Source organism: Eptatretus burgeri, chromosome 17 (genome assembly GCF_056783735.1).
Source record: "Eptatretus burgeri isolate ZD-2024b chromosome 17, Ebu_testis_v1, whole genome shotgun sequence".
Taxonomy (NCBI): domain Eukaryota; kingdom Metazoa; phylum Chordata; class Myxini; order Myxiniformes; family Myxinidae; genus Eptatretus; species Eptatretus burgeri.
Genome location: NC_140977.1, coordinates 60,433,211 through 60,458,112, shown reverse-complemented (window position 1 = coordinate 60,458,112; position 24,902 = coordinate 60,433,211). Strand labels below are relative to the sequence as shown.

Below are 24,902 nucleotides of genomic sequence, written 5' to 3'. Positions count from 1 at the left end.
CACAGCAAGGGGGGCAGGAAACAAGAGGGGTGGGAGAAGGAAGGACAAAACAGTGGGGAACAGAAACATTAGGAGATGTGTGGAAGGGAGAGAGATGGGGCGGGGAACACGGGGTATACAAGATAGACACTTCAGAGACTTTCAGGAAAGAAAGCAGGGAATTTGAAGGGGGTGGGTTTGGGGTGGATCAACAGGGGTAGAAATGATCGAGGTTTTGGATGGGGGACGATAAGAGGTGGAGGTGGACGGCTGTTTTGAAGACCTGGGGGAAGAATGGGATTAAAGAGAGTGTGGGAGTTCATTCTCAAGGCAAGGAAAAAGAGGAACGAAAGTGAAGGTAAGCAGCGATTCGTGATTTTGGTAATTTCACCAGAAGGGGGTTGTTGCGGACATTGAGCGCCCTGTGGGAATATGGGGCGGACATATCGCAGACAGAGCGGGGGGGGGCGAGACCGGAGAGGACACGGTAGAAGACAGAAAGACCACCGACCTGCCTGCGGTGAGAGAGTGAGAGACCCAAAGACTCAGCTTCATTGCGGGAGATACCAATGATACAAAATGCCTTGGTTTCTACAGCGTGAAGCCGAGAAAGGTGAGAGGCAGGAGCGCCAGCCTAGAGGGGAGAGGAGTACTCCATCAGGCTGCGGACGAAAGCTTTGTATGTGGCCAGGAGATCAGGTGGGCCAAGGAAGGACTTTGCACGATGGAGGATTCTCAATAGGCGACTGGCTTTGGATGCCAGATTGGAAATGTGGCTTTCCCAGGAAAGATCATGGCAGAGAGGGAGACCCAGAAACTTGAATTAAAGGACTTCAAGAGGATAGTTGAGGAAGTAGATGGTTGGGTGGGGGGGGGGGGGGTTGAAACGGTCCTTTCAGAGAGACATTGTGAGAGTGTGAGATTTGTCAGAATTGAAAGACATGTGCCACGTGTTGGACCAGTTTGTGATTTTACCCAGATCTGCAGTGAGCGAAGAAGCTGCTGCTTGCTGAGGGATGACAAATGGAACGGCAGATGGTGTGGTCATCAGCAAAGAGATAAAGAGGATTTTCAGAGAGTCTGAGAGATCATTGATAAAAACCAGAAAAAGAACTGGGCCCAGAACGCTGCCTTGAGGAACTCCAGCCTGGAGAGGAAGAGGGGATGAAAGAACTCCATTTCCGGCCACACGTTGACTGCGGCAGGAGAGGAAGTCTGCGAGCCACGAGTGGAGATTACCTTGGATACCATAGGAACAGAGTTTGGTGAGCAGGGCAGGGTGCCAGACCGTGTCAAAGGCAAATGAAATGTCTCGGGATATGGCTCTAATTTAATGTCTGGCATTGAGGATCTCCAATGATTGTTGGGAGAGCAGAAGCAGCATAGCCAGGGTAGAGTGACCTGGTCTGAAACCAAATTGATGATCGCAAATCAAGGGGTGGTGGCTGCTTCGCCGGGATGGTGGCAGCGCATGACCGAGGGAATGGGAACAGGGATCAGCCATGGTAACAGTCACACATGCGAGCCAAAGAGGCAGTGTGCCCACCACAGGGTAGGACTCAGCCCTGGTGGCAGTGCGGCTTACATGTGGGGTGAGGTCGTGGCTGAGCAAGGCCAGCACCACCACAAGTGGGTGGGAGTTGGGCTCAGCTTGGGTGGTGCCACACATGCAGATAAGTGGGGCTCAGATGGGGCATGCTGCACAACACAGGTCTCTGTCATTGCAATGCCACCTTGGACAAGTTATGTGGTGGGCACGGAGTTGTCATATTTGTGCAACCAAAGACGATTGAACCTGCTCTCTCACATGCACAGATTCATCCCATCTTGTCTTCAATTATTCCACCCTTCTTCCCGCTCTTGCTGCACTGAATCGTGTGGTGAGGCAGTTTCTCTGAAACAATTTGCCTTTTCTTCCTGGAAGGCAAATCCGACCGAAGGCAATCTCAGTGCATTCCAAAAAGTCTGCAACAAGGGTGTGTCCACTCTCCAGAGAGCCAGAAAATGACATTTGCCAACCTCAAAAATTAATTTTCAAACTTGTCTCCCTCCTCTAAAACCTAATGGCACATTGAGACCTCCGCATCCTCCTCCTTTGTCTGCAGCACAAGGCTGCAGGTAGCATCATTGGCTGAGGGCACAGCTGTGCTGCCGAGTTCCCTCCGCCATCTGCAATGGACAGAGGTAATGTGTTCACCCCTGTGTATCTGTTTGTTTAGGTGCAGGATATCTCAAAACGTTGTGGATGGATTTGGATGGCACTTGGTAGACAGGTTGGATGTACGATGAGGACGAATTGGATTCATTTTGAAGATCCGAATCCAGATTCGAGAATTTTTGTGTCTGGAAGGGCACTCGGTAGAGCGCATACCTCCGACACGTAATCAGGGATCCACGCGAACATATCGAGATCAGGCCTTACCGCCACTGAAGGTGAAGGAGCGTATGTTTTCACCCCTTTCTGTCTGTCTGTCTGTCTATGTGCAAGATATCTCAAAAAGTTGTGTGTGGATCCGGATGAAATTTTGGGGACAGGTTGATTGTGTGACAAGGACAGACAGATTTGATTTTGATGAAGATCCGTGTCTGGAATTTTTTTGAAGCGATTCTTCACCATTGAGAGATCGGGCCAAAAACTACGTAAAGCACGATCTCAAAAAGTTGTCGATGAATTCAGACGAAACTTGGACATGTTGGGTGTGTGACAAGGACAAATTGATTCGATTTTGGTGAAGATCCAAATCCAGATCTGGATACGAGAATTATTTAATTTTATAAAGTGATGAATTATTCACCATTGAGAGGGCCAAAAACGATGTCATACTGTATGGCATATTTCAAAAATGTATTGGGCCCAATATGTTCTCGTGGTTCAGGCATTACGTGACGGAGGTATGCACTCAACCGAGTGCCCTTCTGATATCATGCTGTATATCATTTTTGGCCCCAAAAAACAGAAACAAACAAACAAAGGGGGTGAAAACAACCTCCTTCACTTTCAGTGGCTGAGGTAACAACAACTGCATTACATAAAATAAGATCAAAGTAAACAAAGTGCAAAAACAGATCCCATTCATTCCAGACATATCAGCTTATTTCCAATCTACAAGGACAGGGAATCAATCACAGCAGTTGATTTGAAATCCTTTTCTCCAGCATCTCAATTTACCAATTTGGTTTAAGACCAGGTCACTCCACCTTGAACATGCTGCTTCTACCCACGCAGCAATGGATTGAGGTCCTCTGTCAGCAATGAGATCAGGGCTGGCTCTCTGGACACAAATGATGATTTTGAAACAGTCTAGGATTCCACCTTGCTCTCCAACCTCTCTGCCTGTGGTACCGAAGGCCAACTATACACATGGCTTAAGGCCCTGTCACTCCTTGACGTTTTAGCCAGCGTTTGGCAAGGTATCAAAATGTATGCAAAATGCTGGCGTACGCTGAACTATTGATGTTTTTTCCAGTTTTGGACGTATTCATAACGAGTTGGACGTATGCATCACGTATTAGTAACATACACAGAACGTTTCAATAACATATAGATAACTTATACCAACGAATGCTGAGTTCACAACCTATGCCCAACAATAGTCTAACTTATGCGTATCGCCGACGATCACGTCGCGTAGCCTATTAAAAGGCTGCGGCTCAACGATTAAAATCATAACCGCACTAGACATCGAAGTGTCAAGCCGCTGTCACACCTTGACGTTTTAGCCAGCGTATGAAAAATTTGCCGAATACGCTGACACACGTCGAATACGTTATGGGTAAGTTTTGGAAACGTTAAGAGCACGCTGAAGCACGCTGGCATACGTCGTAGTTCGCCGAGTACGTCGACAAATTTTCAGCAAGTTGAAAATTTTGACGTATCCAGCGTATGACGCACACGTTCCGCATATGCTGGCATAAGTTGTAGGCACGTTACACGATCGTTGACACATTGACACACGTTACTTGTAAGTTACTCATAAGTCGAAACACGTCGAGGTAATGTTTAGCATACCCGAAACTTAATTTTTAACCTATGAGGAACGTGCTTTGAACCTATGTGTAACGTATCTCCAACGCACATTGACGTATGTAGAGTGTAGACGTATTTGATCGACGTCTTCCGGACGACCACAGAGCTTACTGTACGTGTTTCTAACTTACAGCTACCGTATAATGGCGTATTGGCAGCGTTTAGGGGAATTGGTATATAAAAATGGGCTTCACAGGAGGAACCAGTCAGTGTTCCAGACTCCATGTTTGTTTGTTTTTTTCGGCATGACGGTGATGTTGACACTTCGATTTTGAGTGCGGTTATGATATAGATCGTTGAGCGGAAGCCTATTAATTATATTATATTATAACCGCACTCGAAATCGAAGTGTAAACATCACCGTCATGCCGAAGAAAAAAAAATAAAAAATAAAAATAAAAAAACCATGGAGTCTGGAACACTGATGCTAAACATTACCTCGATGTGTTTTGACTTATGAGTAGCTTACAAGTAACGTGTGTCGACATGTGTCAATGATCACGTAACGTGCCTACAACTTATGCCAGCATATACGGAACGTGTGAGTCATACCCTGGCATACGTCAAAAAATTTCAAGCATGGAAAATTTGTCTAACAGCTCGGCGTACTACGACGTATGCCAGCGTGCTCTTCACGTATACAAAACTTATCCATACGTATTTGACGTGTGCCAGCGTTTTAGACAAATTTTTCATACGTTGGCATACGCTGGCTAAATAGTCAAGGTGTGACAGGGCCTGTACTGACTTCCTCCACTCTCATAAACAATGCGTGGCAATCACCAGAATCATTTCATCTCCTCACCCTGTCAAGCTGGACAACCACAGACAGTGTGTTCTGGGCCCAGTCCTATTCCTGACCTTCATGAATGCTCTCTGACTCTATGGAAAATCCGCTATTTTATGATGACTCCACCCTCTGCCACGACATGCCTAATCCTTCAGACAGGCAGACTGCAACGTCTTCCCGCTCTTCAGACCTTGACAAACATAACAAAATTATGAAACACTTGGAACATCTTTCAATCCTGACAAATCTCACACTCACCATCCCTCTCCAAAAGGACCATCTGGCGACACCCCACCCAAATCTCCTGTCTTAACAATCCTCTTGAGGAAGTTGTCATTCAAACTCCTGGATCTCACAATCAGCACTGACCTTTCCAGGGCAAACTAAATTTCAAAGTTGGCCTCCAAAGCCAGCCACCAACTCAGCATCCTATGTTATGCAAAGTCCTTCCTTGGCACACCTTATCTCTGATACACCTGCAAGACTTTCATCTGCAGCTTGGAAGACTGCTCTCCCCTCTGGGCTGGGTCCCCTACCTCATCTTGCTCAGCTTGACGTTGTGGAAACGAAGGCCTTGAACATTATTGGAATCTCCCGCGATGAAGCAGAGTCTATGGGCTTATCAATTCATCACAGACCAGTCAGTGGTCTCAGTCTTCCACCACCTCCTTTCTTGTCTTGTACCCTCTTTTCTTTCCATGCTTTGTCCGTCCGCTCATCCCACCCTAAATTTCTGCAGGGCACACACAGTCCATCAACTCCCATTGGTAAAACTACCTAAATCCAGCATCACTAGTCACCCACCTCTGATCATTTGTTCCTCTTTTTCACCTGTGGAACCAACTTTCACATTCTCTTCAATCTCATCCTTCCCCCAGATATTCAAGTCAGCTGTTCACCACGATCTCATCGTCCCCAATCCAAAACCTTGACCGTTTTCTACCCTCATGAACGCCCACCACCCTTCCCCTCCTGAGAGTTTCCTTCTGGATCCATCTTGTCCACCCACATTCATTTTCTCCTGCCTCTCACTCCTCCCCACCTTGCCCAATGTGGTTTATCCAACTGCCTTCATCTTGGTCTTCAAATCTGCTGTTTGTGTTTCCACCCCTCCCCCCCCTCTCTGAACTGTTCCAGCCATGCCAGGATGGCAGGGCCACCCTTGCCAACGCAGTGAGGCTCAGCTGGGGTGGAGCTCACCCAAGTGTAGGTTGGGCTCAGTGAGGGTGGCAGCAGTGCCTGCTCAAGGGTGTGGGGATGCAGATTAGTAGGGCTAGCACATCAAGCACTATAGGGTTGGAGAAGGGCTCAGCCAGGGTGGTGTTGTCGACACAGAGGAGTGTGGCTCAGCAGTAGCAGTGCCAGCCATAGCAGGGGATGGGGTGAAGGTGGGTATGGAGATTAGTAGATTGGAACCACCTATGAGAGAGTGAGGATGGGGGTTGGGCTTTAGGGTGTGGCGATTGCGAATTGAGTGGGACTCAGTCAGGGAATCCACCCTTGCAAGAGGGGGAAGGGATGGGGGTGTGGCAGAGCCTGGCAAACACTTCGCACGTGAGGGGTTAGATGAGGTGGTACTGTCCACAGCAGCAGGTATGGATGGGGGTGAAGCTCAGAAAGGTCAGGGCCACCAGTTGGTGGAGGTGGTGATGGAAATGGGGGGTGCAGATAAATTAGTCTGGTGTTGCTGGCACAAAAGGGGTAGGGATGGGAGTGGGGGCTAAGCTGTGACAATCAGTGAGGGGGGAGTGAAACACCGAGCTGGGGCCACACCAGCTGTGCAAGTTGGGGGAGGGGGGAGGGGAGCTCAATCAGGGTGGCAACACGGCCCATGTGAGTGGGTTGGATTCAGCAGGGGCGATGATGCTGCATGCATGGAACAGTCGGCCTCAGCCAGGGCAGTGCCACCCACACAAGAGAGTGGGGCTTAACTGGGACAGTATTGCCCATTGCAGGTAGCGATGATGGGTTTGGGGATCAGAACTCAACTGCCTTGGAACTTCCCGAACGAGGGAGTTGGGGCTCGGCAAAGATTAAGCCACCCAAGTGAGGGGGCTGGGCTAGGTTGGAGGCTCAGTTTGGGCAGTGGCATCCACGTGAGGCAGTAGAGATTGCAATGGGGATGGTGCTCAGCCAGGCTGGCGAGGCAGTTCACGAGAGGTCACCGGGGTGGCAGTGTCGCTGCCACTGCAAGGGGGAAGAGCTCACCCAGAGTAGCAGTGCAGGTTTACGGGAGCTCACCCAGGGTCACAAACCAGTGGCTCACTGCCATTGACCATGTGCTCGTTGGTCACTGGAGGATGATCCAGAACTGCAGGGTCCACTGGAGTGCTCAGTTCCTCAATACTGACCACAGGCTAGTAACAACTCTGAAGTTGCAGCTTAAATCCAGAAGAATGGTACCATCCCAGCCTAGGCTGGATGTTGGCAAGCTCAAGGATGAGGGGCCAGCTGAAGAGTTTGCAAACAGTCAGAGTGGGGATTTGGGGGGTCTGGGTGCTTTGGGGAATCCTAAAGAGTTGTGGATTGCCTTCAGGACCACTGTCCTTGATGTTGCCGGTGGATTTCTTGGAATTCACCATCGGTCGAAGAAGAATTTTGTCTCTCAAGGGACACTGGATACCATTGACCAGAATCGCAGGACCATGCTTAATGACAGAGCTGAGCTGTTCAGGGAGTTGAGGTGTAAAAGTGTGTGTGCACCGAGGGTGGACAAGGAGGCCTATGTGTGAGGAATTAAGTGATTCTATTCCTGCTTACAGGGGAATTTGCGCATTGTGTTCCTCCAAGACCGTCCCTCAGTGTACTGCAGTTGGAGCGGAGGGTGGTGGGCTCTTGACAGAGGAGTCCGAAGTGAAGGCCGGCTGGGCCGGTTACTTTGAGTGGCTGTACCAGCCTGATCCACCAGCTGAGTTGGATGTCAGGGGTGTTGCTATCCCCATTGCTGACCCTCCAAATCAACTGTGATCTACCTTCATTTATGGAAACAGACTGCGGTGAACCGGTTGAAATGGGGAAAGCTTCTGGGATCTGTGGCATCCATGCTGAACTTCTCAAGGCTGGTGGAAATGGTGGAAATGTGTCGTTTCATGCAGTTCTGTGCTCTACCTGGAAGACAGACATTACCCCAACTGACTGAAAGAGGGGCCTTGTTGTCCCTCTCTGGAAAGTGAAGGGTGATCGCCAGGACTACAACAATGACTGAGGTGAGATGCTGCTCTCAATGCCACGCAAGGTCTTTGCTCAGGTAATTCTTGATAGGATTCACCACCATCCACTTGAACACCAGCACCCAGAGCAGTCACCAAAGACTGCTCTACTTTACACCAAAGAGGTCAATAATTGACCGTATCTTTGCCCTTCGGGTCCTCACCGAATGCAGACGAGAGTTTCGGCAGGGGTGCTTGCAACTGATGTCGATCTCTGCAAAGCGTTTGATTCAGTGAATGAGGATGCCCTCTGGAGGATTCTTGGTCTTCGTGGGGTGCCACCAAAACTGATCAATCTGATGTCTGAACTACATTCTGGAACTGAGAGTGCTGTGCGATGTGGTGATACCATCTCCGACTTATTTCTAGTTGTTAGTGAGGTTCATCAGGGGTGTGTACTGGCCCCCACATTTTTCAGCGCTTGTATGGACTGATTTCTGGGGAGTATGTCAGGGAGATCAAGCCTGCGGTGCATCGTTTGGGAATGTCAAGATCTCTGACTCGAGATATCCTTTTGGGGGCCCTCGAGGTGATGAATGAGGAGTTGGAAGCCTCTGGGATTATGGGTTTCCTGGGTCAAAACTAAGATCCAGGCTTTCAATGACATCTTGGATGCTGTGATCTTGTCTGTACCGACATGTGGTAAGGATGTTGGGGTCACTGAGAGATTCACTTATCTTGGCAGTCATATTCATATCTGATGGTTGTGAGCCAGAGGAAAAAAAAAAAAAAAGAGGAACCAATAGACATCTTGGTCGCACCTGAAGTCATGGATTCACTGGATCATGGGGCGTGGCACTCTCAGTACCTGTGCAGGACAACGAAAGTCCGAATCTTCAGGTCCTTGGTGCTTCCAGTATTGTTCTACGGATGTGAAGGCCCTGTCACACCTTGACGATTTAGCCAACGTGGGCCTGACGTGTGCGAAATTGGGCTAAAACACCGGCACACGTCGAATACGTTATGGGTAAGTTTGTATACGTTAAGAGCACGCTGGCATACGTCGAAGTATGCTGGCATACGTCATAGAACGCTGGCATACGTCGTAGTTCGCCAAGATGCTAGACAAATTTTCCATGCTTGAAATTTCCCGACGTATGCCAACGTATGACTCACACGTTCCGCATAATGCTGGCCATAAGTTGTAGGCACATTAAGCGATCGTCGACACGTTACTTGTAAGTTACTCATAAGTCGAAACACGTCGAGGTAATGTTTAGCGTACCCGAAACTTATTTCTAACCTATGAGTAACGTGTTTTAGGCACGTTACGCGATCGTTGACACACGTTACTTGTAAGGTACCTCATAAGTCGAAACACGTCAATGTAATGGTTAGCGTCAGTGTTCCAAATTCGCTGTTTTTTTTGTTTGTTTGTTTTTTACTTCCGAAATCTAAAAATTTCGTAAGTATATTGACGACTTCCGTTTCTGTTTGTTTGTTTGTATGTTTGTTTGTTTGTTTGAAGGCACGATAACTCGAGAACGGAAGAAGCTACCAATGTCAAATTACACCACGTGATTCAGGAGGGTGATGGCTAGTGCTGATTAGATTTTGGTCAAAATCGGTCAAAGGTCAAGGTCACAGTGAGGTCAAATATTCGATTTTTGATGGTTTGGTACAGATAACTCGAGAATGGAAGAAGCTACCAATGTCAAATTACACCATGTGATTCAGGAGGGTGATGGCTTGCGCTGATTAGATTTTGGTCAAAATCGGTCAAAGGTCAAGGTCACAGTGAGGTCAAACATCCAAAACATTCGATTTTTGATGGTTTGAAACAGAATCATTGAAGAAACTTCTGCTTTGCGTCGCTACCTTCTCTCGAGACAGCTTTTATTAGACAAGGTCAGAGGTCAAGTTGACGATTTCGTAAGTACCCGTCTATGACTGCTTGTTTGTTTGTTTGTTTGTTTGTAGGCACGATAACTCGAGAAGGGAAGAAGCTGCCAATGTCAAATTACACCACGTGATTCAGGAGGGTGATGGCTGGTGCTGATTAGATTTTGGTCAAAATCGGTCAAAGGTCAAGGTCACAGTGAGGTCAAATATAATTCCGTAAATTCACGTGGAGAAATGGAGTATTTTTGCTTCGCTCGACGTTACGAGTTCATTTTAACTTCGATTTTAATTTTGTCTTCGGTTTTTGCGATCGCTTAGCACGCTAAAAACTCGGTTGTCGAAATTCTGGTAAAATCGGATGTTTTGGAGACGTTTTAAGATGGAATAAAAAAATATTTCACTCGACGCGTCACGGGTCGTCCCATGATGCAGTGCGCTCGAGCAGACACGTGGTTGAGTTACGTTAAGGTATAATTGCGTGGAGAAATGGAGATTTTTGCTTCGGTCGACGTTACGATTTTTGATGGTTTGATACAGAATCATCGTAGAAACTTCTGCTTTGCATCGCTACCTTCTCGAGAGACAGCTTTTATTAGACAAGGTCAGAGGTCAAGTTGACGATTTCGTAAGTACCAGTCTATGACTGCTTGTTTTTTCCTTCGGTATGATGGTCATGTTGACACTTAGATTTCTAGTGCGGTTATAATATAATATAATTAAAAGGCTGCCGCTCAATGATTTAAATCATAATCGTCATACCAAAGAAAAAAAAAAACCAGGGAGTCTGGAACAGTTTTTACGTACAATTTGGTAGCAGCGAATGTTATGGAGTTACCACATGCTATACGTAGCAGACGATGCTTTTCATTCAATTCTCATACTAGTACATTCTGATTAGTGAACAGTGCAAAAATATCAAAATTTCGGGAGGATAAGGATAGTGATCGTAAGGGCGGGAGTTTGGGTGAATTTTCGGAAGCCTCCCGATGAAATCGGGAGGGTTGGCATCTGTGGAACACTGACGCTAACCATTACCTTGACGTGTTTCGACTTATGAGTAACGTACAAGTAACGTGTGTCGACGTGTGTCAACGATCGCGTAGCGTGCCTACAACTTATGCCAGCGTATGCAGAATGTGTGTCATACGTCGAGAAATTTTCAACATGCTGAAAATTTCTCGACGTACAATGACGTATGCCAGCGTACTATTAATGTATACAAAACTTACCCATAACGTATTCGACATGTGCCACCTTGGTTCGGCAAATTTTTCATACGTCAACATACGCTGGCTAAAACGTCAAGGTGTGACAGCGGCTTCTCACTTCGATGTCTAGTGCAGTTATGATTTGAATCGTCGAGCCGCAGCTTATTAATAGCCTACGCCACGTGATCCTCGGCGATACGCTACCTCGTGCTATGCATAAGTTAGACTATCGTTGGGCATAGGTTGTGAACGCCGACAACACGCTCAGCATTCGTTGGTACAAGTTATCTATATGTGATTAAAACGTTCTGTGTACGTTACTAATACGTTATGCATACGTCCAACACGTTATTATACGCCCAAAAATTAAAAAAAAAACATCAATAGTTCAGCGTACGCCAGCGTTTTACATACATTTTGATACGTTGCCATACGCTGGCTAAAACGTCAAGGTGTGACAGAGGCTTGAGACTTGGACTCTGACCATGGATCTAAGATGAAGACTTAATTCCTTTAGTACCAGGTCTCTTCGGGGAATCCTTGGCTGCCACTGGTCGGACTTTGTGTCCAACGAGCGGTTGATGAGAGGAACTCAAATACAATTTGTTACCTGAGGCTGTATGGACATGTGTGGCTCATTTTCTTGACGCTGATCCTGCGTACCAGATTCTCTCAGAGAGGAAGCCTCATGAGTGGAGGTCAATGGACCGACCAGGCGTCTTGTGGTTGATCAGCATCTCAAGAAGATGGGGATGGGCCAGGCATCTGCCTGGGGGATGGCCAGACGGAGGCCCCTGGAGTGCCGGCGGAAAGTGGACGCAGCGATGTGCTGCTCCAGCGCATGCTCCCCTACCTGACCTAACTGCACAAGGTGTTGGACGAAAGCAACATGATCCACATGATGTTATGATGTTAGGTTATGTTATGATGCAACATGATGTTGGGATGAATTGGGATGGTGTCACACAGGGCCCCCCACATGCTGGGACTCACCAGGGTAGTTCCAGACATTGGGTTTACACAGTTTTCTTGCACTCATTCAAGGTGGGATCTTTTCCTTTAGTGTAGGCCCATTTCACAGCGATTTATTCATAAAGACACCTTTACATATCAGAAGTTTGAAGTCAATGCTTCAAATAATACTTAGATGGCATTCTGGCCATGCAAACTCAAAACAAAGGAATAACAGCAGCTTCCATCTTTCCAACACAAATGACAAACATGAATCAATACTGGAAGCAGCTCCCAAACAAGGAAAACAAAATAATTTCAATTTAGATCATTTAAAGACACAAGGTAAGTCTGTGACCACAATTTTGTAATAAACCAAGCAGTACTTCTGAAAATGTCACTTTTGGTGCTCTTCTCCTGGAAGTAACACCAGACTGCTTACCTGTCTGAGGAGCACAGCACAAATATTATCGCTGGTAACAAGTGTCAAGTCAGTGTTCAGATTAAGTGGCACATTATATTTTTGTATGCAAAGTCAAGGCTCGTGGAAGTGACAGATCACTGAACAGATGAGGATGCAACGAAACAGTATGGAAAGGGGGGGTGGGGGGGATACCAACAGCAAGCAGGGTTGAAAGATAAAATAGAGGGAGACTTGGACAAACAAGGAAAGAGGGCAGGAAAGAGGTGTCAGAGAGGATGCATGGGGTGGACAAGATGGATACAGAAGCAATCTCTCAGGAAGAAAAACCTGGAAATTTGGAGCAGGTGGGCTTGAGGGTGGGAGGTTAATGAGGGAAGAAATTATCATGGTTTTGGATTGGGGACGCACTTAGATGGGTGGTGAACAGCCGTCTTGAAGACCTGGCAGGATGAATGAGATTGAAGATAAGGTGGAAGTGGATTACACAGGCAGAAAAAAAAAAAGAAAAAAAAAAAAGAGGAACCAATGAGTCGAGGTGAGCAGTGGTTCTGGATTTTGGGAGTTTCACCAGAAGGGGGTTGATTGTGGACGTGTGCCCTGCAGAAACCTGGAGGGGAGGGGGGAGGGGTAGGAGGGAGGACAAAGCACGTAAAGAGAAAAAGGTGCAAGACAAGAAAAGAGGAAAGAGGTGTGGTAGAAGACAGAGACCACAGACCTGTCTGGAATGAGAAAGTGATGGGCCCTTGGACTCAGCTTCAATGCAGGAAATTCCGGTGATCTTGAAGGCCTTGGTTTCCATGGATTCAAGCTCAGCAAGGTGGGAAGAGCACTCCATCAAACTGTAGATGAAGGCTTTGTAGGTGGATAGGAGCCCAAGTGTGCCAAGGAAAGACTTCATATGATATGAAGATACCTAGTAGGCAGCTGTCTTTGGAGGCAAACTTTGAAATGTGGTTTGCCCAAGAAAGGTCATGGCTGACAGTAACACCCAGGAGTTTGAATGACTGAACTTCCTCAAGAAGATTGTAAAGAAAACAGATGGGAGGGTTGGCCAGACGGTTCTTTCAGAGAGATTTGTCAGGATTGAATGACATATTCCAAGTGTTTGACAATCTTGTGATTTTGTCAAGGTCGAAAGAGGGGGAAGAGGCCACAGCTTGCCTGTCTGAAGGATGTGGGATGTCACAGCAGAGGGTGGAGTCAACAACAAATTAACAGAGGATTTTTCCAGTCAAAGAGATCAAGAATGAACATCAGGAATAGGAATGGGCCCAGGACACCACCTTGGAGCACTGCAGCCTTGAGAGGGAGAGGAGATTAAACGATTCCATTGAGAGCCACATGCTGACTACAAGAGTAGAAGTAGTTGCCATAAGCAATGTGTGGAGTTGACCTTGGATTCCATTTTGAGAGCAAGGCTGGATGCCAGACTGTATTGCAAGCTCACTATATGGACACATGTAAAGAGAAATGGCCCTGATCTCATGTCTGATATTGAGGGCCTCCATCCATTCTTTGACGAGTAGAAGCAGCATGTTCAATCGAGAGTGACCTGGCCTGAATCCAAAAAGATGATCTGAGATTAGGCTGTTGGAGAAAAGGAATGCCTTTGACTTGCTTCCATTCTGCATGGTCATGGAATCCATCATCGTGGTTGACAATCAGTCTATGGTAAAGGGGATCAGTTTTTGCACCTTTTTACCTCCGTGACCGAAGGTGAAGGGGGTTACGTTTTCACCCCTCTCCGTCTAAGATATCTCAAAAAGTTGTGCACGGATCTGGAATAAATTTGGTAGGCAGGTTGGGTGTGTCACAAGGATGAACCGATTCGATTTTCGTGAATATCCCAATCCGGATCTGGATACGAGAATCATTTTATTTTTTAAAGTGATTCTTCACCATTGAGAGACGGGGCCAAAAACGATATATAGCAAGATATTTCAAAAATGTATTGGGCTCGATATGTTCTTGTGGATCAGGCATGACGTGGCAGAGGTATGCACTTCACAGAGTGCCCTTCAAGTTATGTAATGCAGTAATATGGGCTGATTTACAAGCAAATGGAAGATGATAGAAAGCAAATGACAGAGTGAAAAGAGCAGGAGAGCAGGTTTTTAGGACACGCGTGTGATGCCGTCCAGTCCAGTAATGGTCGAGGGTTGACAGAAATGTCTGCAGTGTACACTGAAACTTGTGGTGAGGCAGTTGTCCTGAAACAACTTGCCTTCGCCTCATGGAAGGCTAATCCAATTGAAGACAATCTTAGCTCCTTCCACAAAAGTCGCAACAAGTATGTGTCTACCCTCAGGAGAGCCAGAAAACAACATCTTTCTCATTTCAAGTCTGAAATCTCAAACCTGTCTCCCGCCTCAAAATCATGGCGGCATCTCATGAAGTCTGTTTCTGGTGAATGTTCCCACTCCAACCCCTCTCTTGCCTCAAATGGCCACACAGCTAACACTGCACGTCAAAAGGCTGAATGCCGAAACTCCATGTTTGCTTCTAAATCTTGTGTCCCAACTCATTGCTTCCTGGACCCATCTTACTCAGTTGCACCCAGCTGTTCCTGGACTGTGTATCCTTTTCTCCTGATAAGGTGGAGAGCTTGTTGTCAAACCGAGACTGACTCTGCAACCGGTCCAGAAGGCATCAGCCCACATATCCTAAAAAGCTGCTCTGCTGCTCTTGCTCACCCTCTCTCTGTTCTATTCACCCTCTCATTTTGTCAGGTCATCTGCCATCTGCTTGGAAATCAGCAAACATGACCGCTCTGAATATAAAACAGGTGCAAAAACAGATCCCTGCAACTACAGACCAATCAGCCTTCTCCCAATCATCAGCCAGGTTATGGAATCCATCATTGCTTCTGACATTAAATGCTTTCTCTTCTCCAATGGCTTGATTTCCGATCATCAATTTGGTTTCAGACCAGGTCACTCGACCCATCCTCTCCTGTCGCAGTCAACGTGTGGCCCTTAATGGAGTTCTCTCATCCCCTCTTCCTGTCCAGGCTACAATTTCTCAAGCAGTGTTCTGGGCATTGTTTTTCATAAATGATCTCTGACTCTGGAAAATCCTTTTTATCTATTTGCTGCAACTCCACCCTCTACCATACCATCTGTCATCCCTTAGATCAGCAAGCAGCAGCCTCTTCACTCTCTGCAGATCTGGATAAAATCACAAGCTGGTCAAACACGTGGAACATGTCTTTCAACGCTGACAAATCTAACAATCTCATGTGTCTCTGAAAGGACCATTAGGAGAACCCCCCACCCCACTCTACCCATCGACTTTCTCAACAATCTCTTGAAGAAGTCGTTTCATTCAAGCTTCTGGGTCTCACCATCTGCCATGATCTTTCCTTGGAAAGCCACATTTCTTAGCCGGCCTCCAAAACCAGTCGCCGATTGGGAATCCTCCGTCATGTAAAGTGCTCCCTCGGCACACCTGAGCTCTTGACCACATACAAAGCTTTCGTATACAGCCTGAGAGAGTACTGCTCTCCCCTCTGCGCTGGTGCGCCCGCCTCTCACCTTTCTCAGCTTCACGCTGTGGAAACCAAAGCAGTTAGGATCAGTGGTATCTCCCGTGATGAGGCTGAGTCGTTGGGTCTCTCTCTTTCTCACCGCAGGCAGGTCGGTGGTCTTTCTATCGTCGACCGTCTCCTCGCCGGTCTCACCCCACCCCCCCTCTACTCTGAGATACATGTCCCCCCCATAGTTCCACAGGGTGCTCAAGGTCTGCCAACAGCCCCCTTCTGGTAAAACTACCAAAATCAAGAATCACTGCTCACCTTCACTCTTTCATTCCTCTTTTCCCCCACCTTTGGAACAAACTCCCACACTCTCCTTCAGTCCCACTCTTCCCTCCAGGCCTTCAAAACAGCTGTTCACCACCATCTCTTATCTTCCCCCATTCAAATCTTCAATCTTTTCTACCCCCATAAATCCACACCAAACCCACCTCCTTCAAATTCCCTGCTTTCCATCCTGAAAGTCCTTGTCGTGTCCATCTTGTATACCCCATGCTCCCCGCATCATCCCTTTCCCTTCCACTGATCTTTTGTCTCTGTTCCCCACTGTTTTTTCCTTCCCCCTCCCACCCTTCTCATGCCCCCCTTGTTGTGCGTTTTGTGTGTTAGTTCTTATACGTGCCTCAACAATGTATGCGAAAGCAAAAAAACTGAAGAGGAAGATAAGAGAATGCCATGTGACGTGAAGGAAAAGAAGGAACAGAGGAAAACAACTGCAATTTGAGCTTGGAAGAGGAGATTCAAACGGTGACTTAAATTCAAATGCAAGATGCTCAATATTAAAATACAGATTAATTATCCTGTCGGAGGGAAAAATATATAATCAAAAATTTTTAAAACCCTTGCATGTCCAGCTCAGATAAAGCACAAAAACTCACCCCATTAGCTTTGATGCCTTGGGTTTTTTTAACTTCTTTTCTTTGTCCACTTCTTCTTTTCTTTTTCTCTTCTTTAAAGTTTTTTCTTCAGTTTCCTTTTTCTTTTTCTTGAAAGTACAAAGGAATGATTTAAATGTTTATAAAAATGCAGAGGAGAATAAAAGCAAAGTTATATGTACGTCTCGGGAGGGGGTCCTGTTTCTGTACAATGTGATATGACAGGTGAGTCTGTGTGCAAAGGTTAAAATAATTACAGTACACGGGTCAAAACCGGTGCACCAAATGATCCGTTGACGCACACACACACGCACGCACGCTTTTACCCTGGGTCATGATGATGAGGTGATTGCAAAACATCCACAGGTTGTCACAAGTACTCGGATTATGCCAGCAGGAGGCTTCCACAAAACCCACAACAAAGACATGTCCAGACAGATAAAGAACCACGTTTGTAGTGTTTGTTAGACCCTCCAAATTAATCACAAGTGCTGAGCAGTAGGCAACTCATGAAATACCACCATTGAAAAGAGACAGCACATGCGCTGCTGGTACTTCAAGCAAAGATTGTTTGAATCTCAGGACTAAAAAGGAAACTCGATTCAATAAAGCAGAGCTTTTTACAACAACTTACACTTGTTCATTGCTATCACTCTTTATATAAATTACCTTTGTTGACTTTTTCCGCTTTCCTGAGCTACCACATTCGTCTTCAGAATCTGAAGCTTGGCGAAACTGCAGCGTTCCAGAATTGATGTAAAAGCCTCCATACTTTGTCGTTAGAGATGCTGGAACAAGCTCATCATACTGGAAAAAAGACAATGGAGTGAAAGTACAAGTTATGAGGCTTAGACTGAGCAAAAAGTGACCAAACACAATCTCTATAAATGAACATTTGTTCGCACTTGTTCCAGTAATAATTGGAAAGCACCCAAAAACACAAAGTCCACCCACATCCGCCTTGTACAAGAAAATAAACTTCACAAAACTGCCAAAAAACCCCGTTCATTTCATCAATTGGTTTTTCTGCATATTCTCATAATGAAGGCTTGTTAAAAAATTTGATTGAAAAAGCTCAAATGGTTAAAAACAAAAACAAGCAAAAACTAGAAATGCCAATTTATAACTGCTGGCAGTGATGACCGGGTACCCAGACGTCCACCTTTGATACAACATGAGACTTGTATTATAGTTGCAAAGTTTCCCTTTGAAAAGATAAATGGTTGCAGAGAAAACATTCTTTAATAGTGATACAAACACAGCCCTGCTTCAACACAGCACGGGACTGACTAGTTAAGAACCGGGTAGCACAAAGTGTTCAATCTATTTATTCCGTATGCATTAAGCCCTTTTTCCTGGGGACATTGTCGGTATCAATTGAATTGCTATTCCTTTACCCTCAAACGCATTCAGGTGCAGCCAAATGAGCCTTCTGGAAATAAAAAAAATTCACAAAGTTCTCAGATTCAAATAATGAAATAATTCTGGCTGCCGAACCGCGTGGCCGATCAGGTTGAATTTTAAACCTATTTTTCACATGTCAGGGCAGATTATAATTGTCAAGTTTTGCATATATTGACACAGCAGTTCCAGAGTAAATATTACTTAATATTTTTAATTCAATCCAACATGGCTGCCAAACCATGGGGCCGATCAATTTGAAATTTAAACTCCTTATTCCACATGACTGCTACATCATAACTGTGAAGTTTCATATTTATTGATTCAGCAGTTACAGAGTAAACATTAATTAATATTTTTCCTTCAATCCAATATGGCTGCCAAACGATGTCATACATAAAAAGGGGGGAGGCCTTTTTGTTCGTCATGGAGAGGCGGTCATACATGTGGAGTTTTGCCTCAATCTGTTCAGCCGTTTCAGAGAAGAAGACTGTTAAAGTTATTAATTTTCAATCCAATATGGCTGCCATACTATGTGACCTATTACAACATAAATTTAAATTCTCCCTCTAATGGGGTAGTGGATCATGCTTGTTAAGTTCTGTGTTGATCAGACAAGGTGCGTTTTTCTATCCAAGATGGAGGCCAAAGCATGTGACTTGTGACATCATAATTTTACCATACATGCAGACATTGTTGTTTATGATAGTTGCCAAGTTTCACTTCGATAGGATATGTGGTTGCAGAGAAAACATTTAATACAATTCTTGAATCAAACATGGCTGCCAAACCATGTGACCTATCAATTAGTCATTAACAAACTTGTATCCACTACGTGTACAGAATAGACGTGTCAAGTTTCCCCTTGATCTGACCAGCCGTTCTGGAGAAGATGTTTGAAGGTTTTAGGGTAATTTCAATATGGCCACCAAACCATGTGACCTATCAATTAGAAATTAACAAACTTGTGAAAGGATGTCTTGGGGAAACTTTGTGAATTTTTGCCTCAATCTGTCCAGCCATTCTGGAGAAGAAGATTTTAAAAATTTATTAATTTTCGATCCAAGATGGCTGACGATCCATGTGCCCTATGACATCATAAATTTACATTCTGCCTCCAATCGTGAACTGGAACACATGTATGAAGTTTATTGTTAATCGGATATGGAACGTTTTTTATCCAAGATGGCTGCCAAACCATGTGACTTTTGACGTCATAATTTTTACCTTGTGTGCAGACATGATGTTAGATAATAGTTGCAAATTTTCACTTTGATAGATTAAGCAATTCCAGAGAAAACATAATTTAATATTTTTCTTGAATCCAACATGGCTGCCAAACCATGTGACGTATAAATTATTAATGAACAAACATACATTCCTTATGCTTGAGCAATATGTGTATGAAGTTTCCCCTTGCTCTGATCAACCGTTCTGGAGAAGACGTTTGAAGGTTTTATGGTTAATTCAATATGGCTGCCCTACCATGTGACTGATCAATAAGAAATTAACAAACTTGTGAAAGGATGTCTTGGGGAAAGTGTGTGTGAATTTTTGCCTCAATCTGTCCAGCTGTTCTGGAGAAGAAGATTTTGAAAATTTATTAGTTTTCAATCCAATATGGCTGACGATCCACGTGACCTATGACCTCAGAAATTTACATTCGTTTCATAACATGTAGGGGAACAGGTGTCTGAAGTTTCGTGTTAATAGGATAAGGTGCGTTTTTCTATCCAAGATGGCCACCAAACCGTGTGACTTGTGATGTCATAATTTTTACCATGTATGTAGATATATAGGTCGATAATGGATGCAAACTTTTGCTTCGATGGGTTTCGTAGTTCCAGAGAAAACATTATGTAATATTTTTCTTAAATCCAACATGGCTGCCAAACCATGTGACCTATCAATTATTTATTAACAAACATATCCCTTACCCAAGGAAAATATATTTGTGAAGCTTCCCCTTGATCTGACCAGCCATTCTGGAGAAGATGTTTGAAAGTTTTATGGTAAATTCAATATGGCCACCAAACCATGTGACCTATCAATAACAAATTCACAAATTTGAAAAAGGACGTTATGGGGAATGTGTGTGTAAAGTTTTGCCTCAATCTGTCCAACCGTTCTGGAGAAGATATTTTGAAAAGAAATTCAAAACAAGATGGCTGCTGAACCAAGTCACCGATGACATCATAATATTTTTTTTCCACAGTGAATTGCTGTGTAGATGAGGCTCAAGAAATTTCAGATTTTTCCTACGTAGCGTTCTAATTGACGAATTTTCACTGGGATACCGCTTCACTGATGACGTCATGAAAAATCACGCATGTTCCCGATGGGAAGGTCATTAAAATGCATGAAGCGAATTTTTTTCCCATTGCATGGTTTCAGAGATATGGAGGTCTAAAATTTATCATTTTTGTCAAGATGGCGGCCGTACCACGTGACCGATGACATCACAATTATCAATTAAGTTTGCTACCAAAAAAGATACATACTATTGTGAAAATTTTGCGTCGATTGGACTTACCGTTCCTGAGAAAATGATTGTTAAAGCGAAAGAACCCGAAAATTGCCCGCGGAAAAAGAAAAATAAGAAACAAGAACTGCCACTTTATAACTGCTGGCAGTGATGACCGGGTACCCAGACGTCCACCTTTGATTCAACGTGAGACTCACTGCAGATTATAGTCACCAGGTTTCGCTTCGATAGGATCAGTGGTTCCAGAGAAAACATGATTTAATTTTTTTTAATCCAACATGGCTGCCAAACCATGTGACCTATCAATTATTCATAAACAAACTTCTATTCCCTATGCGTGTGCAATTCGTATGTGAAGTTTCCCCTCGATCTGACCAGCCGATCTGGAGAAGAAGATGATTGAAGGTTTTAGGGTAATTTCAATATGGCCACGAAACCATGTGATCTATCAACAAGAAATTAACAAACTTGTGAAAGGATGTCTTGGGGAAAGTGTCTGTGAATTTTTGCCTCAATCTGTCCAGCCGCTCTGGAGAAGAATAATTTTTAAATTTATTAATTTTCAATCCAAGATGGCTGACGAACCATGAGACCTATGACATTATAAATTTAAATTCTGCTTCCAACCGTGTAGTGGAACACGCGTGCGAAGCTTCGTGTTAATCGGATAATGTGCGTTTTTCTATTCAAGATGGCCGCTAAACCATGTGACGTGTGACATAATTTTTACTGTATATGCAGACATGTGTCGATTACAGTTGCCAAGTTTCGCTTCGAGAGGTTGTGTGGTTCCAGGGAAAAGATTATTTAATATTTTTCTTAAATCCAACATGGCTGCCAAACCATATGAACTATCAATTATTCATGAACAAACTTATATTCACGACGCTTGAGCAATACTTTTGTGACGTTTCCCCTTGATCTGTTGAGCCGTTCTGCAGAAGATGTTTGAGGGTTTTAGGGTTAATTCAATATGGCCACCAAACCATGTGACCTATCAATTAGAAATTAACAAACTTGTGAAAGGACGTGTTGGGGAAAGTGTGTGAATTTTGCCTCAATCTGTGCAGCTGTTCTGGAGATGAAGATTTTTTAAATTTGTTAATTTTCAATCCAAAATGGCTGACGAACCATGTGACCTATGACATCATAAATTTATATTCTGCCTCCAATCCTGCACTGGAACACGTGTGTGAAGTTTCTTGTGAATCAGACAAGGTACGTTTTTCTATCCAAGATGGCTGCCAAACCATGTGACCTCTGACGTAATAATTTTTACTGTGTGTGCAGACATGATGGTAGATGATAGTTGCAAATTTTCGCTTTGAGAGATTAAGCAGTTCCAGAGAAAACATTATTTTATATTTTTCTTAAATCCAACATGGCTGCCAAACCATGTGACCTATAAATTAGAAATTAACAAACTTATATTCACTGCTCGGGTGCAATAGGCATGTGAAGCTTCCCCTTGATCTGACCAGCCGTTCTGGAGAAGGTGTTTGAAGGTTTTAGCGTAAATTAAATATGGCCACCAAACCATGTGACCTATCAATTAGAAATTAACAAACTTGTGAAAGGATGTCTTGGGGAAAGTGTGTGTGAATTTTTACATCAATCTGTCCAACCATTCTGGAGGTTTTTCAAATTTATTAATTTTCAATCCAAGATGGCTGACGAACCATGTGACCTATGACATCATAAATTTAAATTCTGCTTCCAATCGTGGACTGGAACAAGTTTGTGAAGTTTCGTGTAAATCGGATAAGGTGCATTTTTCTATCCAAGATGGCCACCAAACCATGTGACTTGTGACGTCATAATTTTTACCATGTATGCAGAAATGATGGAAGATGGCAGTTGCAAATTTTCGCTTCGATAGATGAAGCAGTTCCAGACAAAACATTATTTAATATTTTTCTTAAATACAACATGGCTGCCAAACCATGTGACCTATCAATTATTCATTAACAAACATGTATCCCCTACGCATGCAGAATAGACTTGAGAAGTTTCCCCTTGATCTGACCAGCCATTCTGGAGAAGATGTTTGTAGGTTTTAGGGTAAATTCAATTTGGCCAACAAACCATGCGACCTATCAATTACAAATAAACAAACTTGTGAAAGGATGTCTTGGGGAAAGTGTGTGTGAAATTTTGCCTTGATCTGTCCAGCCGTTCTGGAGAAGAAGATTTTAAAAATTCATTAATTTTCAATCCAAGATGGCTGACGAACCATGTGACCTACGACATCATAAATTTATATTCTGCCTCCAATCCTGCACTGGAACACGTGTGTGAAGTTTCTTGTGAATCAGACAAGGTACGTTTTTCTATCCAAGATGGCTGCCAAACCATGTGACCTCTGACGTAATAATTTTTACTGTGTGTGCAGACATGATGGTAGATGATAGTTGCAAATTTTCGCTTTGAGAGATTAAGCAGTTCCAGAGAAAACATTATTTTATATTTTTCTTAAATCCAACATGGCTGCCAAACCATGTGACCTATAAATTAGAAATTAACAAACTTATATTCACTGCTCGGGTGCAATAGGCATGTGAAGCTTCCCCTTGATCTGACCAGCCGTTCTGGAGAAGGTGTTTGAAGGTTTTAGCGTAAATTAAATATGGCCACCAAACCATGTGACCTATCAATTAGAAATTAACAAACTTGTGAAAGGATGTCTTGGGGAAAGTGTGTGTGAATTTTTACATCAATCTGTCCAACCATTCTGGAGGTTTTTCAAATTTATTAATTTTCAATCCAAGATGGCTGACGAACCATGTGACCTATGACATCATAAATTTAAATTCTGCTTCCAATCGTGGACTGGAACAAGTTTGTGAAGTTTCGTGTAAATCGGATAAGGTGCATTTTTCTATCCAAGATGGCCACCAAACCATGTGACTTGTGACGTCATAATTTTTACCATGTATGCAGAAATGATGGAAGATGGCAGTTGCAAATTTTCGCTTCGATAGATGAAGCAGTTCCAGACAAAACATTATTTAATATTTTTCTTAAATACAACATGGCTGCCAAACCATGTGACCTATCAATTATTCATTAACAAACATGTATCCCCTACGCATGCAGAATAGACTTGAGAAGTTTCCCCTTGATCTGACCAGCCATTCTGGAGAAGATGTTTGTAGGTTTTAGGGTAAATTCAATTTGGCCAACAAACCATGCGACCTATCAATTACAAATAAACAAACTTGTGAAAGGATGTCTTGGGGAAAGTGTGTGTGAAATTTTGCCTTGATCTGTCCAGCCGTTCTGGAGAAGAAGATTTTAAAAATTCATTAATTTTCAATCCAAGATGGCTGACGAACCATGTGACCTACGACATCATAAATTTACAATCTGCCTCCAATCCTGTAGTGGAATTTGTGTGTGAAGTTTCGTGTTAATCGGATAAGGTGCGTTTTTCTATCCAATATGGCTGCCAAACCATGTGACTTTTGAAGTCATCATTTTTAATATGTATGGAGACATGATGGAAGATGAGAGTTGCAAATTTTTGCTTCGATAGGTTGTGTGATTCCAGAGAAAACATTATTTAATATTTTATTGAATCCAACATGGCTGCCAAACCATGCGACCGATCAATTAGGAATTAACAAACTTGTATTCACTACTCGTGAGCAATACGTATGTGAAGTTTCCCCTTGATCTGACCAGCCGTTCTGGAAAAGAAGATATTTGAAGGTTTAGGGTAAATTTAAGATGGTAGCCAAACCATGTGACCGAGCAATAAGAAATTAACAAACTTGAAAAAGGACGTCATGGGGAATGTGTGTGTAAAGTTTCGCCGCAATCTGTCCAACCGTTCTGAAGAAGAAGATTAAAATATATATATATATATATATATATATATATATATATATATATATATATATATATATATATATATATTCAAAACAAGATGGCTGCCGAACCAAGTCACCAATGACATCACAATTTTTTTTTCTATGGTGAATTGTGGTGTAGATGCTCAAGAAATTTCAGATTTTTCCTATGCAGCGTTCTACCTGACGAATTTTCACTGGGTTACCGCTTCACTGATGACGTCACGAAAAATCAAGTCTTCCCCATTGGGAGGTCATTAAAATGTATGAAGCGAAATATTTTTCCATTGCACCGTTTCAGAGATACAGACGTCCAAAGTTTATCGGT

The 24,902-nt window shown here is 43.9% G+C and overlaps 1 protein-coding gene across 9 annotated transcripts in view; it reads right to left on the bottom strand.

Annotated features, from left to right (window-relative positions):
• The window catches only part of LOC147010272 (uncharacterized), a 223,358-nt gene that overhangs the window by 117,366 nt on the left and 81,090 nt on the right, over window positions 1–24,902 (bottom strand). For all 9 annotated transcript variants that reach the window (XR_015052753.1, XM_085861342.1, XM_085861338.1 and 6 more), the window contains 2 exons: window positions 17,507–17,644; window positions 16,841–16,947 (listed from right to left, as the gene is read on the bottom strand). Coding sequence is in view for 8 of the 9 variants with exons in the window: in XM_085861342.1 (XP_085717468.1) it covers window positions 16,841–16,947; window positions 17,507–17,644 (245 nt within the window). In the remaining variant the exon portion in view is untranslated. The remainder of the gene's footprint in view (window positions 1–16,840; window positions 16,948–17,506; window positions 17,645–24,902) is intronic.